A 14,896-nucleotide genomic window follows, 5' to 3' on the forward strand; every position below is an offset into this window, starting at 1 on the left:
GGACTTCATTATAGACGAGTGTTTCTACGAAACGAAGAGGCATCTTCCAGCCAACCCAACAGCATTTCCATTTGGAGAGAGAAAGGAATACATCAGACTATGAGTATCAGTAATTCCTTTATCCAGCTGCACTGAGGTGGTCTGGGGTAGGAGGAGTTCGGGGTGTAAAGAGAGAGAGAGAGAAGAGTCGGGGTGGAGAGTATGATGGATGGGAATTATGCCTGGGTATGAGTACATATAAACACACGTAAACACGCCCGTAGGTATGCAAGCGAGAGAGAGACAGACAGACAGACAGAGAGAGAGAGAGAGAGAGAGAAGGACCACAAACACAGACACCCTGAGGAATCGATTGCATTTCATTCGAATATTGCAGCTTCGCGTGTGAATTTCTGGAATGAACTGGAAGTCTGCATTTGTGTCAAAGGTGGGGAGGGGGGAGGGGGAGGTAGGTTGTCACGAACGGACGTGTCATATGACGCGTCGTGGCGGTCCCTAGTTCGTACTGAACATACCTCTACTGTCATTTTTTTTATCCTATATTGTTTTTGTGTTCATATATTTATTTTTGTATATTACTTCATTTACTTATGTCACTAGTATTGTTGATGTTATTATTATTATTACTATTATTATTATATTGTTACTATTATCATTAGTATTATTACTCATTATCATTATTATCATTATTATTATCCCCATCATTGTTAGTATTATCGTTATTATTGTTATTATCATCATTATCATTAATATTATTATTATCATAAGCCAGTCAAGGGAGTTCTGTTCTCAGATCTGTTCCCGTGGGATATGACGCCATCTTGTGTCGTTATTCTCTTTGTTGCCAGCCAGAATTATTGAACTGGCACCCGCCCCATGCCAGCCCCCACTATGCGTTTTTTTTTTTTGGGGGGGGGGGGGAAGGGGGGGAGTCAGTTACTAGTTTTTATGTTTCACTATTTTCCGCCCGTTAGCTCCTTCGCTTTGTTTTTATAATTTTATTGCTTATTTTTGCTGCCTCCAGGCGATTTTATTCAGCTAAGGAACCTCCCCTACTCCCCTCCAAGAGTTGTGACCCACTGGTGCAACACGCATCCCTTCTTTTGCTATACAATGACTATTTATTCATTTCATTGTGGTTTGCGTAAAAAAAAAATTGTTCAATGGTTTGTGCCGAGTGGCAGGTCGATTTCTATCGAACTTCGCAGTATGTGAACCCGGGTTCGAATCCCAACAGCTACAGGTGACTTCTACTACTCATCGTGGAAGTCCCAACACATAAGGCAAGGGTGACGGCATCATTCGCAGCTGCGCGCCTCCTGGCGGGAGGTCCTCATTCCTCGTGGCCTTGAGGCCCTTAGCCGATCTCCAGCAGGAAGCTCCTGCCTTCTTCGTCCGTTCTTAAAACAGGTTCTCCTCTCGCAGGCGACAGTGAGGCGCTACGATCGCCGAGACAGCCTAGGCCCAGACTGCGAGTACTTCCCCAAACTGAAGCTCCCCACAGGACAGAAGATCGTTTGCGACGAGAACCTATCAGCTCGAGGATTTGTAAGTATTTCGAGAGATACCCGTGAACTACTCTTCCATTTGTGCTGTCACCTCCCACTCCATCCTTCTTCTATTTGATATGTTATCGAGTTTCCGACCTACAAGAGGTCTGTTTACTTGTTGAAAATAAACGAGATGACGTCACAAGTCATAAAAATGCCTCGACAGTCGACAGTCTTGGGCGCTTCCTCGTGACGTCATGTCGTTGGATTTTCTTCCCGAAGTGAACTGATCTTTCGTTGCTCAGATCTTTGATACGTTTCTGCCCAGTGCATGTGTGTGTGTGTGTGTGTGTGTGTGTGTGTGTGTGTGTGTGTGTGTGTGTGTGTGTGTGTGTGTGTGTGTGTGTGTGTGTGTGTGTGTGTGTGCTCTGTTTTGTACATTTATATTTTACAAATAGTCTTAACATGAGTATGTCACAAGGTGGGCCGTTTTGCCTCACTACCACCCAACTACCATTTCTGAAAATGTACACACATAGAATATACATAAATGAACATGCACACGCGTAGACACACACACATACACACAAAATGTGTAAAACAGAAACCAAGCTGGAATATACAATTTGATACATCAAAATCGAATGGGACTAAGGAACAAAAAAGAAAAATTATAATACATCAGATATTTAAATGAAACACAATAATGATGATAATCACAACGTCAACGGCAATAGTAACAAACAAAAGCAACAACAATGTAATAATAATGATAATAATGATAATAATAATAGTAATGATAATAATAATGACAATGGTAATAGTAATGATAATAATGATGTATGATAGCAACATCAGTAATAATAACAAGAATTACAATTTCAATGAGAAAAGTGCATTTTAATTACTTCCATACAAATGAGAACACAAAAAACGTATTAGACGACATAACTAAGCCAATAGGAAAAGAAAACAAGATACCAAACAATCGTAACATCAGTCAGGTGACTTCAACTGTGAAAAGGTGGATTGGAAAAACATTGACTCAAAGAAGAAAGATAAAAAAAGGAGCAGCAATCAATTCAATAAATTCAAAACCTTTGTCCACATTTAAAGGGAAAAAGAAACAAGAGGACATTCATTCTACATCGACCAGAAGTCTTATGAGAAATATAGCCAATACTATACATCACACGGAAACAACAATTAGACATTACTGTGAAATTATTTTCTCAACAGTCATTATGTGGAAAACAATAATTAATAATATAAGATAAGACGAAAGGCTCTAATACAAGAGACGAAATTTTACAATAATTGATCGGGGAAAGCAAAACTAGAAATAAAGACATGAATTAAAAACAAAAACTGCAGAAAGACTGAAATGATAGATACCTTTTTGTCAAGGAAACCCATCACATAATGAATTAATCCTAAATATAGTGAAAATAGATCAATCTTAATAGATTAAAAATAAACAAACTGATAAGTAATGGGCATTAAAAGATAACTGAATAGATATATTAGAATGATAATGTTGAAGAGAGAATAGACATATTACAATTCACAAGAATCGAAAGGGAGAATCAAAGACTTTCAGATAGGCTACTTAAAAATAAGTGGGAAAAAGAAGCAAACACATATGAATACACAGATTATAAAAACAATAAAGTAAAATAAAATGACAAAACACAAATTCCTGGGATAGAAACGTAAAATGCTCCAAATAACTCCATTTCGTGTTTACACATTAAAGGGTGTGAGGGAAGAAAAGGGTATGGGAGACGACAAGACAGCAGAGGGACTGGGAGACATGAAAATATCCAAGTCAGGAGTAAAAAAAAAAAAAAAAAAAAAAAAAAAAAGTTGTGACAGAACGAAAGAAATGAGGGTCTGGCAAAGTATCAGGATAGGTGCTGAGTATACAAAGGAACTAAGCCAACTGTTCAATACTTGAAAACCAGTAGAAAAAGTACTTCCATCTTATATGGGGAATAAAGATGATACAGTCATGTATAGTTTAGTGCCTATAACAGGCACAGTATTCAAAATACCGGAAAAAAAATAGAGACAAATGGTTGGAAAGTATAGGAAATACACCAAACGAGCAATTAGGATTCTAAACAAAAAGATCATTCATCATTAAACGCCGAAATCATTTGTACAAAGTCATGGATAAACTACAAGAGGAAAACGAATGGGTGGACTACGTCTGTCTAGACCTAGAGAAGGCATTTGGCACAGCAGTGCGCAGAAAATTAATGTGGAAGCTGAACTTACAGTGGATGAGTCGGAGACAAATTGCTGGACTGGACGGAAGTCTTCTTGACAGAAAGGAGAGTCCCACAAGGATCACCAGACTTCAAACTGCAAAGAAAAATGAACTATCAAAAAACTTTATATTCACATTTGGGCTAATTATATGACTAGAGTTTGAATTGGCAAATGGAACCCAGTACCAGGTAAATGCAATATGATTCCTGATGAGCGAATCCACAGAAAGATTAATAGCATATAGACCAGGAGAGGCAGAATTAAATTTTTGAGAGGTACGATTTAGATTTAGGAATATAATTGACTAAAACCTTTGGGTTAAACGAATCCATAACCAGTTTAGAAGAATAAATGCATATGGTTTAACAAAACTGGCATTTAAAAACATCAGCTTCAACATGGTGGAAACTTGGATTACCCGAGATGATCAAGAATACAGGGTAATGGTATACGAGAATCCAGACCCAATAAAGGATAAACAAACTAGAAAGAGCCCAAAAGGACGTTGCAAAATCTACGGGGATCGACTTTCCAGAAAATAATGTAAAGAAAATAGGGTTATGGATACCAAAAGAAAGAATAGAAAAGAGAAATATGATCCCCTTGTACAAACGTAATGAAATAGCAATTCTTAAAGAAAATAGACAAAGTAAATGCATTAACGATGAGCATGAAAGGACACGATCTATAAACCAAATGCCAAGAAAAAAGTCAAGTGAAGTGTAGCCTCTTAAACAAAACAATATTTAGATGAATTAGCTGTCTCCCGAAGTAATAGGGGCCCAGACTATATAAGAACTCAAGAAAGTAATAATTTTAAACATAAAAAAATCCAAAATGAGTACATGCAAATACAAAACCACACACATCGACAAAAAGGCAATGAATGCATCAAATGAATATATACATATCTATATGTACACACATCACCACACACCCATACGAACTTATTTGTGTACACATGGACACATACAGCTGCATAGCTGCAAAGAAGTCAAATTCAGCCTCTGATTTTAGATATTTTACAGCAAATCATACACTAATATTGACTTATGGGAAATAGTGACGATATATCATCATGTCAAGCTATCATATAACTCAAGGCTGTAAAACTCATTAAGATAAATATAAGCAAACACACATGCACACATATGCATGCATACACACACATGTACACAGCCACGCGCGCGCGCCCCCATGGGAGATAAAGAGGAAGAGGGAGAAGAAACTTAAATAAACACGTACACATGAACATCAGAACAGGATAGGTGGAAACACATTTAAGTTTTTCTTTCAAATGTGACCATATATATATATAGAAGAGATAAGCACTAAATCTAGTGTGTGCTCAATGTACTCATGTGACTGTATTCCAATAATGAACATGATTAACAGATCTAATCACACACACACACAGAATTTATATTATATATTGCACCCTATTTCTAATGGCCGTGCTGTGCTCTATCACGGGCAGGCTTGTAGCTGGCGGGATGAGCACTCGGCGCCTTTCTCGTGGCACACGCGCTCCCAGATGGACCTGACGCTGGACTCCCCCGCCACCACCCCAACGGGCACCCAACCCCAGCCCCACCCCGCGCCCCAGCCCCAACCGCTTCATCCACCCGCTCACTTGATCGACGCCCCTAAGGCACCCTCGACGCCCGGCGGGGAAGGACGACTCATTCCAGGCCCGACGGCAGTGTACTCGTCGCGACCGCTATCGGTGCATTACCGCCGCCCGCCAGGCTTCCGCTGGCACTACTCCCTTCCGGAAGACGAACAGCTGCCCCCTGACCCACCGGACCTGGTTCTGGGAGGCCGGGCCACGCCCAGGGCCGCTACCATGCCCGCCGACCTCTCTCGTGCTGCTGAGGACTCGGGCAAGAACAAGTACTTGCTGGTGAAGACTGGCGCGCACGAAGGCCTCCTGGCGCGTCTGAGGAACACCGTGGCGCGACTGACGCGGCCTTGCCTCCCCTTCAACCCGTGGCGGACCGACGCCAACAGGAACCAGGCATCCCCCGCACCTGCAGCAGCCGATAGCACCGCCGTGTCCAACACGCTATATGAGGCCGGGCCGGAGGGTGCCGCCCCGGAAATGCGGCCCTCGCACGTGTTGGCACAGGCGGGCGTCACGAAGAGCAGGTCCGAATGCGAGCCGCCGTCAATCTCGGCGCCACTGACAAACTATGTCTGTAATCTGCCCGAGGAGGACCTCATCGACTCGAGCCCGTATTACGCAAGGCACAGCACCCCAAAGGCCTCCAACGTCAAGAAACCTCGCTCACCACCGGAGCGCCCTCCGCCACCTCTCACCAATCCCAGCAGAGACAGCGTCAGCAATAACGCCACTTCCTCCACCAATGATCTCAGCAGCAACAACAACAACAATAATAACAACAGCCTCGGTGTTTCTCTGTCATCCAGCGAAACCAAGAGCACCTCAAGTTTTAGGCTGACGGCTTCTCCTTCGTCCTCCCAGTCCACCCGGGCCGCAGTCAAGAAGGCGCAGGCTCCCCCGGTGCCGGACAAGCCCACTTCTCCCGCCCCACCGATTCCCACGACCAGTAAGACTTCACCCACCTCGCCCAAGCAGATTCTTCAGGACAAGGATGGTCACACGAACGAGGGAGATAAGAAACAGAAGTGTCTGAAGGAAAAAGACTCCTCTCCGGCGGAGAAGAAGATCGAGGATCGACGTTGGGTGAGCTCAGACTCGGACGAGCTTCCTTCAGTGGACCTCTCCACTGGATCGGTAAGGATTTCAACTATGTAGATTTTCACTATATATGTATATACTGTATTTATAAGCATTTACACTGAGTCATATGTCTGTCGGCCAAAGCAAACCGTTGTGGAAAAGTCTTGATCACGCACAAAAGACTAACACAAAGATCCCAGATCTAAATTAGACGTCTCCCCAGTGGGATCATTCGCAGTCCGCGATGATCCCCGGTTACACAAAAATCTATACATTTTCCCACGAGAGGATGAGTTTCGCACACTAGACTTATAATGATTTACAGTGTTAAAGTGTTATTGAAAGGAAATATTCCCAAAGTAACAGGCATCTAAATAACATCCTTTCTCTTGTTTGCTAGGTTCTTGATGGATGGAGGGAGTAAGGGTGAAGGCGTAGACTATGTAAACCCTCAAACGTACCCTTAGGAGGACACATACTTCAATTCGGAGATCCTTGGAGTAGCATTTTCTTGCGGGTGTGCGTTCGACATCTACATTTCGAAATCCCGACACATATGCCTTGTAACCCAACAGAAATAAACCCTACCGCTTACGTTAAGATTCCAACGAGCTGCTAACTTTAATCCCCCAAGAGTAGCTTTCTAAACCGTACCACACATTCCAAGTACGCCCCTCCCTACACACACACACACACACACATAGATGCTAACTCATGCTTACGTCTCCTTCCAGAGCCAAATTCCGAAGACGGGCTTTGACTTTTTGGACAACTGGTAAGGCGTGTTCTTAGGGGGCAGAGACAGCGAGGCCACCCACCTTCGCCCAAGCACCAGCGTCGCATCGCTCAGAGGGTAGACTGGTATCCTCATTTAAGATACACTGATGAGTAATAGTTCCATCTTGTCACCTACCATCCCACTCTTCCTTCCCTCCCTCCCTCCCTCCCTCCCACCTTACCTTCCTCCCTGCACCTCTTTCCTGTCGTGACTGTTCTTGTGCGTGTTTGGTATGGTATCGGCGTTCATGACAGTCCACATGGCATGTACCACAGGATCATCACTACTCAAGCCTTATTTCCCGTCATGCACTGACTACCCGGTGCCTGTATCTGGGGTTCATGACCAACAGCATCACTTGGTTACATCCTGACTTCACACAGTCATCTGCCTCGAACTTCACATCAACATCACCGAAGGATCCGTCGTCGAGGTCCGCGTGCTGTCACTGAAGAGTTCGCGTTCTTCTGGAGACGCCGCTATGACGTCACGGGCGAGTGGCGTCGGTCCCGGACCAACTCTCTCTCCCTTTTGAGGGCTCTAGCTCTCTTTGACCTTTATTATAGGTTACGCGCCCTGGGACCTACTCCGGGCGCCCCAGGCCACACGCGCTCCAGGGAGGAGGGAAGGGGGACAGGGAGGGAGGAGAGAAGGGGAGGGAAAGGAGGTTACCCAACCACAGCCATCACTGTCAGCTCTAACAACCAAATTATTCATCTCATGGGTTGTTTTCAACACAGGATTCATTTAAACAGAATTTCTTCCCACGCCTGGATTTCTGACAGAGGAGTCCACTACATCGCCACGACTCTCGAATCAATACGATTTTTTTTACTCGCAAGGATACTCTTCGACTTGTGAACATCTCATTGATTCTCTGCTCCACCATGGACGTCACTCGGTTTTGGTTGGAATCGTAATAATTTCCTTCTACCTGTGGACTTCATTGATTCAGCAATACACAAGCCCGCCCGATCTAATACGCATACAGACAAATAAAAGCAAAATAAATAAATAAATCATGCACTCCACAGAATACATATGTATTACGGGCTCTTCTAGTTTGCCACCATCAACAGATCCTTTGATTTCCAACGACTCGATAAATCTACACCATACTGTTGAGAACCAACTAACTCCCAATGACCCGAAAATCTCACCGACACCCTCCAGTTCGTTAACTACTCCGATTCCCCATATATCATCAATCATGCTGAATGTTCACCTCACCACACACAACATGGGACCCCAGAACCCTCATGACAATCGGATTCCGTAGATCCTCCCCGACTTGTGTATTCCTCCGAGTCCCCAAGATTCGCAGACACCATCATTGCTGTATGTTACTTGCATAGATCCACACAGAGGAAGTTCAGCTCACTCCAAGTATAAAATGAGAAAGGATGCACGTGGTGCCGATCTAGTCAAGCGAAGATGTTGGTATCCGAAGTAATACCTGCTGGTCATTTAAGATTGAAATTCCGACAGGTACTTTCAATCGCTATCAATATTGATAAATGCAGTCTGAGTGAAATGCGTTGCATATTCCGTGGAGGCACATACAAACACAACCGACGTGACGTCATATCGTCGCTTAGCGAACAAACACTTGTGAAGACTTACCCATAAACATATTTAGTGCAGAGATCTAACATTAGTAGAGAGAGAAAAACGTATGGACAGATGTGGATCTGCGATAATATTTTAATCTGCTCGAACACAGGACATGAGCTGACCTCCCTTCTTGTGGAGCTTTAGTTTCCAAAAGATTAATTTGCTTCCATGCGATACATTGACTCCATCAAATCGCGGAACCCAACGACTTCTCGCAAACCCCCACAAGTCTCCCACGCCTCAAGTGATCTACGTCGTCGATTTCCCGAGCAACAAATCAAGAACCCGAAATACCTAGAAAACCGGTCGCCCTTTGCTTTTCTGGGGGCTTTGATCTAACAGAGGGCGCCTAGGATGAACAGTACCTGAGGGGCGGCTGGAGTGTGAAGCGACCGTCACCTCGCTTGTGAACGCGAAAGAAACAAACCCACTGATCCTTTCCTTGAAGTATAGCTCCTCACAAAGGGGCCACATACATCCTCACCCTCTCCTTTCCCATCCCATTCTCCTTCATGTACAGTAGAGTTTCCTATATATTCTGTTCCACTGTTTGTAAGGGTGGGAGGGAAGGCGGCGTCATTTGTCACCTCTTGTGCCCCGCCACGAACTTCGGATGGGGAATGTCATACCCATACTGTACCTTACAACATGAATTACGGTTGTCAAGACTCGTATATATTGTACCTTATAATACACAACTGGAATGTGTGTTGTTATTCTCGTACTGTACCGTATGATATACATCTTTAACGGGGTTTGTCACACCCATGCTGTACCTTGTATTACACATTTTTGAATTCGGGGTCATCCATCTCGCACCGCAGCCTCTCTGACACATCTTCTTCATCTTGTTTTGGGAAGCGAGAGAGCAAGACGGAGTCTCCTGTATATTCGGATATGCCTTTGCTGCTCGACGCATCGTCTCCGAGGGCTGCTTGCTGGGGAAGGTCTTCTTCTCATTGATTCTTCTCCCCTCGCCATCTCCGCTTGCACTTTTCTCTCACACTTGTCTCCACGTGCTTTCCCACGACCCTCACCATCTCATGCCCCATTTACACACAAAGTCCTCAACTCTTGACAGCTGTGCGTCTGACGGAAGTGCTACAGCAGCAAGAACATAAAGAACCGCTGCAGAACCCCTGCAGCAGCTGATCAGAGTCCTCAGCAGCAGCCCATCGATATGCAGGGGGGGGAGGGAGGGGGGCGGCTCGAGCGGGAGTCACCGAAGTCGAGGCAAAGGCGAGGTCAGGTCACCAGCCAACCAACCATCCTCGGTGGTCCTCCTCCAGCGACCGCCCGGAGGAGGAGATAGCTTTTGTTGTTGTACAGCAGCAGTTGCCTTGAGAGTGTCCCCCCTTGACCCTGCTCCTCCGGCGACCCCCGTGGGCCAGCCGGACCGGACCAGGGGGGACCAGTAGAATACGTAGGTTTGAAGTCGAATAGTCTGTATGATATTTTGTACATTTATACACCGCACAACATAAGCGTATACTGGCACCGACGTGGAACTTAGTCGCTGTAAGCTTGGGTGAACAATTGATGGAGGGAAGAGTTCCCTCTTTGATGTGTCAGCGAGCGACTTCGCGTTACAGAAGACATCATTCGCAAGTACTCACTCCTCGTCAAGGACTCCCGCTGCCGAAGGGATCAGACATAGCTGAATAAAATAGCCAGGCGGCAGGCAGAATAAGTGCCACCCAGTGCCAAGAGGATTAAGAGGAGATATTGTTCCCGATGTCCCTCAGGTCTCAAGAGAGCACTTCGCCAGTAGGATCTTGGACCTCGTGGTGACATACGACTACATTACCGGGTAAAGTCTCGCGCCTAAAATAAAACATTTACGAAGGTTTGGCCGTTGCCAAAAGTTGCGGGGTAACGTCATACGGTTTTTGAATACATGTACGAAAAATGTTGTCATGCGTAATCACATTCATACACACCGAGGTGCAATGTAAGCTTAATTGTGATGGACCAAACACGGGAGGCCCGAGTTCGAGTCCCCGACGCCGCGTCAATTTCCTTTTGATCCCGAACCGGTGGAGTGAGGAGTCTATGTCCGTGACTACCCAAAAGTAACCATTTTACAAGCATTGCTTGCAGTCATTGTAGCAATGAGAATGATCCTAGCCTCCTATTCTCCATGGAAGAATAGCTAGTATCCATACATACACCAATGTGTTTGTGTGTATGTGCACGCGTGCGTGATTCACCAGTCTTGGTTCAAGTGCTGGACTCGTGATCTTCAGCTATTATCTTCCTGATTGAGAACAAGGAATACGTACTGACCGACCTATATACACTACACGACCATTCTTTTACACTACGGAGACAGTAACGGCCTGCAATAGTGGAAAGACTTCACGCCGTGAGCGGGGCGCGATTTCCCCTCTCTCACGTGTGAGGCCGAAACACCAACAGGCCGTGTGTGTGTGTGTGTGTTTATGTGTGTGTGGATTTTTCATCCGCAATCCTCATTCACAGTTGTGAGGATACTCGCAGCTCCTAGTGTAAACCGGGGTTGGATGAGATTTCGTCTCTACATCAGCAAGTCAGGACAAGAATGACCAGTCCAAAACAGATGACTACCCTCAGCCACAAGAAATTGCCGTTATGCGTTGACAAACCTGAACAGAGTAACAGAGAAAACAGAACAGAGAAAAATTAATTTTAGAAAACCTCTTATACTTCAAAGAAGCTTTGAACACAATACCACTTGAGAGACAGCAGTGTAATCTAAGAATTAAAGGAAGTTTGGAGTAAAATGTTGTATAGAAAGAATGACCCATCGAAAGGAAATCGTATGATAATGCCTACTAGGAGGAAGTAATTACAGTGAAGAAAACAAGGTGTCACATGGATCAATGCTAACGCCGATATTTTTATTAACAGAAGGGTTAGACAATTATCCAGATAGTGCATGTTTGCAAATTATACTAAAGTGGCGAAGAAACAAACAAAAGAACGCATAAGAAATCCAGCGAGTAGATTTATTTAAGCTTTATTCCCGGGACCAGAAAAGCTAGATTTAATTCGATACCAACAAATGCAGCTAGACAGAAACTGGGACACCAATACAGGATACATGTCACATGTAATATAAAAGAGGAGCCAAAAAACGTTCCCAGATGCGGATTACCTCTCGATCAATACTTCACAAGCTGGTACCACATGGAAACTTAAAACCCGACAAATAGCGATCAACTAAGAACTGTGAATCATTCTTAATGAGTCGGGCTACATTTCAAATTCTAGGTTACGAAGCTCTCCCATATTTTACCGGATGAATAATGAAAAGTGTGACATCACGCAACCCGAGTTACATCTGGGTTAAATGCGTGACCTGGGTTCTCACCTCCAGTTGTTTGCTATCGATCGCCCCTTGACGCGGGCTCCTCTTACATCGTCATATGCACGACGACCTAACCACCGTACCATCGCTACGATGACGAAACTTCAGATGCCGAGTGATCCAAAGGCGTTGAGAAAACGACTACGGGTCGAAATCATAGACATATGGTCCGACTATTCACTTCCCTATGATCCGCCGCCAGGAAATTGGTTCCGACCTTCTTCTTTATTAGGTGTTGTAGTTATTCTTGCACTCACGGGTTATTTTATGTTTTCGAAATGTACAGCAACAAAGAATTATTTCCACTTGCAGCCACGTAAGTCTGTCGTTGAGAATGATACGAGTATATTGTGTGCGCGCATTTTTGTGTTTGTGTGCGTGCGTGCGTGCGTGCGTGTGTGTGTGTGTGTGTGTGTGTGTGTGTGTGTGTGCGTGCGCGCCCTATGGTCACAGGCGGGTTTGTCCAGTCACAAAAAATGCATTACAATTTTTTCTTTCTTTGTGGAGAGGGTTACCTCTTTCTGCCTCCACTTTTATCAGAACAACTGACAACAGCTACATTAGAGGAAGGCCACAACTATTTTCTTGGCTACATCGATACCCCAACTTTAATGCGAGCAGTCTTGTGTAAACATTGATCAACCAGGCCTCACCAGAACATCACCATGGGTCCTCGTTGTGCGCAGAGTCGGACCATGTCTTTGATGTTCGTCGTTTCCCTCAGAATAAATCAAAACGATTGACCGTTGGGTTTACATCCCAGTGCTGCTTTATGAAACAGGCTACGACGCACAGTCACATATTCACTGTGCATACCCCGTAAATATATTGATATGAAAGGTAAGACAGGACGACCAATAAAATAAAAGCATGAATATTATTTAAATACTAAAACCATAGTAAACGCTGAAGACAAATGCCCAGGCCTCTGACATCAGGAACGTTGAGAGACTACGCACGACATGACGTCATAGCAATCAGCATCCCTTACATCAATGCTCAAGAATCAAGTCGGCAGCTGAGTTGGATCAATTTGCAGAAGACTTCTCACAGCTGCAGACGTGCCTGTTGTTCCCTATAGAACTGCACGTGCTTCATCCAGCGGCTGTACAAGAGTTTCTAAATCTGGGCAACGGTTATTGTACCCAAAAGCCGTGCCATACAACTCTTCACAGGTTGTTGTGATTTTTTAGTGAACTACGTGAAGCACCAATTGATCAAAGAGAAAATGCGACACTCCTACTACCTACTTACCTACCTCGATGTTAAACGGTGACTGTATCAAGTCACACGATTAGAAAGGAGCTGTGAGGTTCACGACCTCAGCACCCTTGGTATTTGTACTAAACGAATATAAACAATTACTGTACTAGTATCTGTGTCTAAGGACCAACACCCTCAGTAAAACTAGTTCTTGTCAAGTGATTCAAAGTTCCCAGATAATAATAACTAGCTGGGCGTGTCCGCAGATGGACAGTCTTGATTGGCAATCATTCTGATTGTACAATTATTGTACTGAGGGTAAGAAGACTGAACAAGATCATGGGTGACACTGCACGTACAACAATAATTCCTGCTCTGGATACGGAGGAGCCAAAGAAGAAACGAACAAGAAAATAATTTATCAAAAGGTGACCCTATTTCTGTGACTGGACGCCATCTTACCCACAATGTCTTCATAACACACACAATTTGCACTTTTTTACATTTTTCCACCTCCGATTCCTGGCAATCCCTTAAAAATCGATCACAATAAAAAAAAATCACGATTTTCCAATAATTCCCGCCTGGGCAGCTCGAGCGAGATTTCACACAAGGCGTTATGACGTCATGTCTGATGAAAAGCTTCCGGAAATGCTTTAGAAATTTTCTTTTTTTCATCGTTCAAGCAATCCTGTAGCCCATACACGATCAAAATGATTGCTCAGTCATAGTGACTGCCACTCAGGATTGCCTGTCTGTGGGGTCTTTTAGTTGACTTTGTACTCTTCCCCAAACTCTTCGACATGGTTGCACGTCTCAAACGTGGACAATGTAGTCAAGTTCCACTCCTAGTATAACGTATAAGATTCGTGGCTGTGTCAGGACAGTTTACATTGATGGCGCTTATATATGACAATAATATTGCCTTTGTCACCAAGTAGCGGGACATTTCAAGCCTCCTGTACTTTTGCAGACTATGGTGGCTATGTAAAGCATGGTACTGTAATGAACACATACAAGTTAACCACATGTTGCCTTGCATTTCATTTTTTCCTTCGGGGATAACATTCTAAGAACATAAACTCCCTCAAAAAATTACAGAAAACAGTGTTGGTTTTTATGGGAATGGAGAACAACTATCAATTCTGGCCTTCATCCTTAAAAAGTTTTAATAAGTAATATTATAATGGTACGGATACTGAGAACATATAGTCTGAATAGTATACTTTATCAGACCTATTCATGCTCAAAACGTCTATTGCATGTCTAAGATCACTGTTACATGTCTCAAAATATCTACCTAATCTATCCTAGACGTTTTGGGATTTTTATTTAGACATTCTGGGAGTACATCTATGGTTAAAAAAGGTAGCACATTATTCTCAAATACTGAGCTAAACATCAATCAAGCAGAGACATTAGCCCCAAGACAAACAAGAATTACACTGCATGTAACGGAAATGTTAAAACTGTCTCCTTGGTCG

The 14,896-nt window shown here is 44.0% G+C and overlaps 1 protein-coding gene across 2 annotated transcripts in view; it reads left to right on the plus strand.

The window, feature by feature from the left end:
- Positions 1-14,445, plus strand: part of LOC143039069 (uncharacterized) — a 37,720-nt gene extending 23,275 nt beyond the window's left edge. The window contains exons 3-5 of one of the 2 annotated variants that reach the window (XM_076208927.1): positions 1,426-1,548; positions 5,242-6,522; positions 6,869-7,184. In XM_076208927.1, the coding sequence (XP_076065042.1) occupies positions 1,426-1,548; positions 5,242-6,522; positions 6,869-6,892 (1,428 nt within the window). In that variant the 3' untranslated portion in view covers positions 6,893-7,184. The other variant, XM_076208925.1, reaches the window with a different exon arrangement.
- Positions 14,446-14,896: the final 451 nt, after the last annotated feature.

The sequence above is a fragment of the Oratosquilla oratoria genome, chromosome 2 (genome assembly GCF_046742065.1).
Source record: "Oratosquilla oratoria isolate Oo_2021 chromosome 2, ASM4674206v1, whole genome shotgun sequence".
In the NCBI taxonomy this organism is placed as follows: Eukaryota; Metazoa; Arthropoda; class Malacostraca; order Stomatopoda; family Squillidae; genus Oratosquilla; species Oratosquilla oratoria.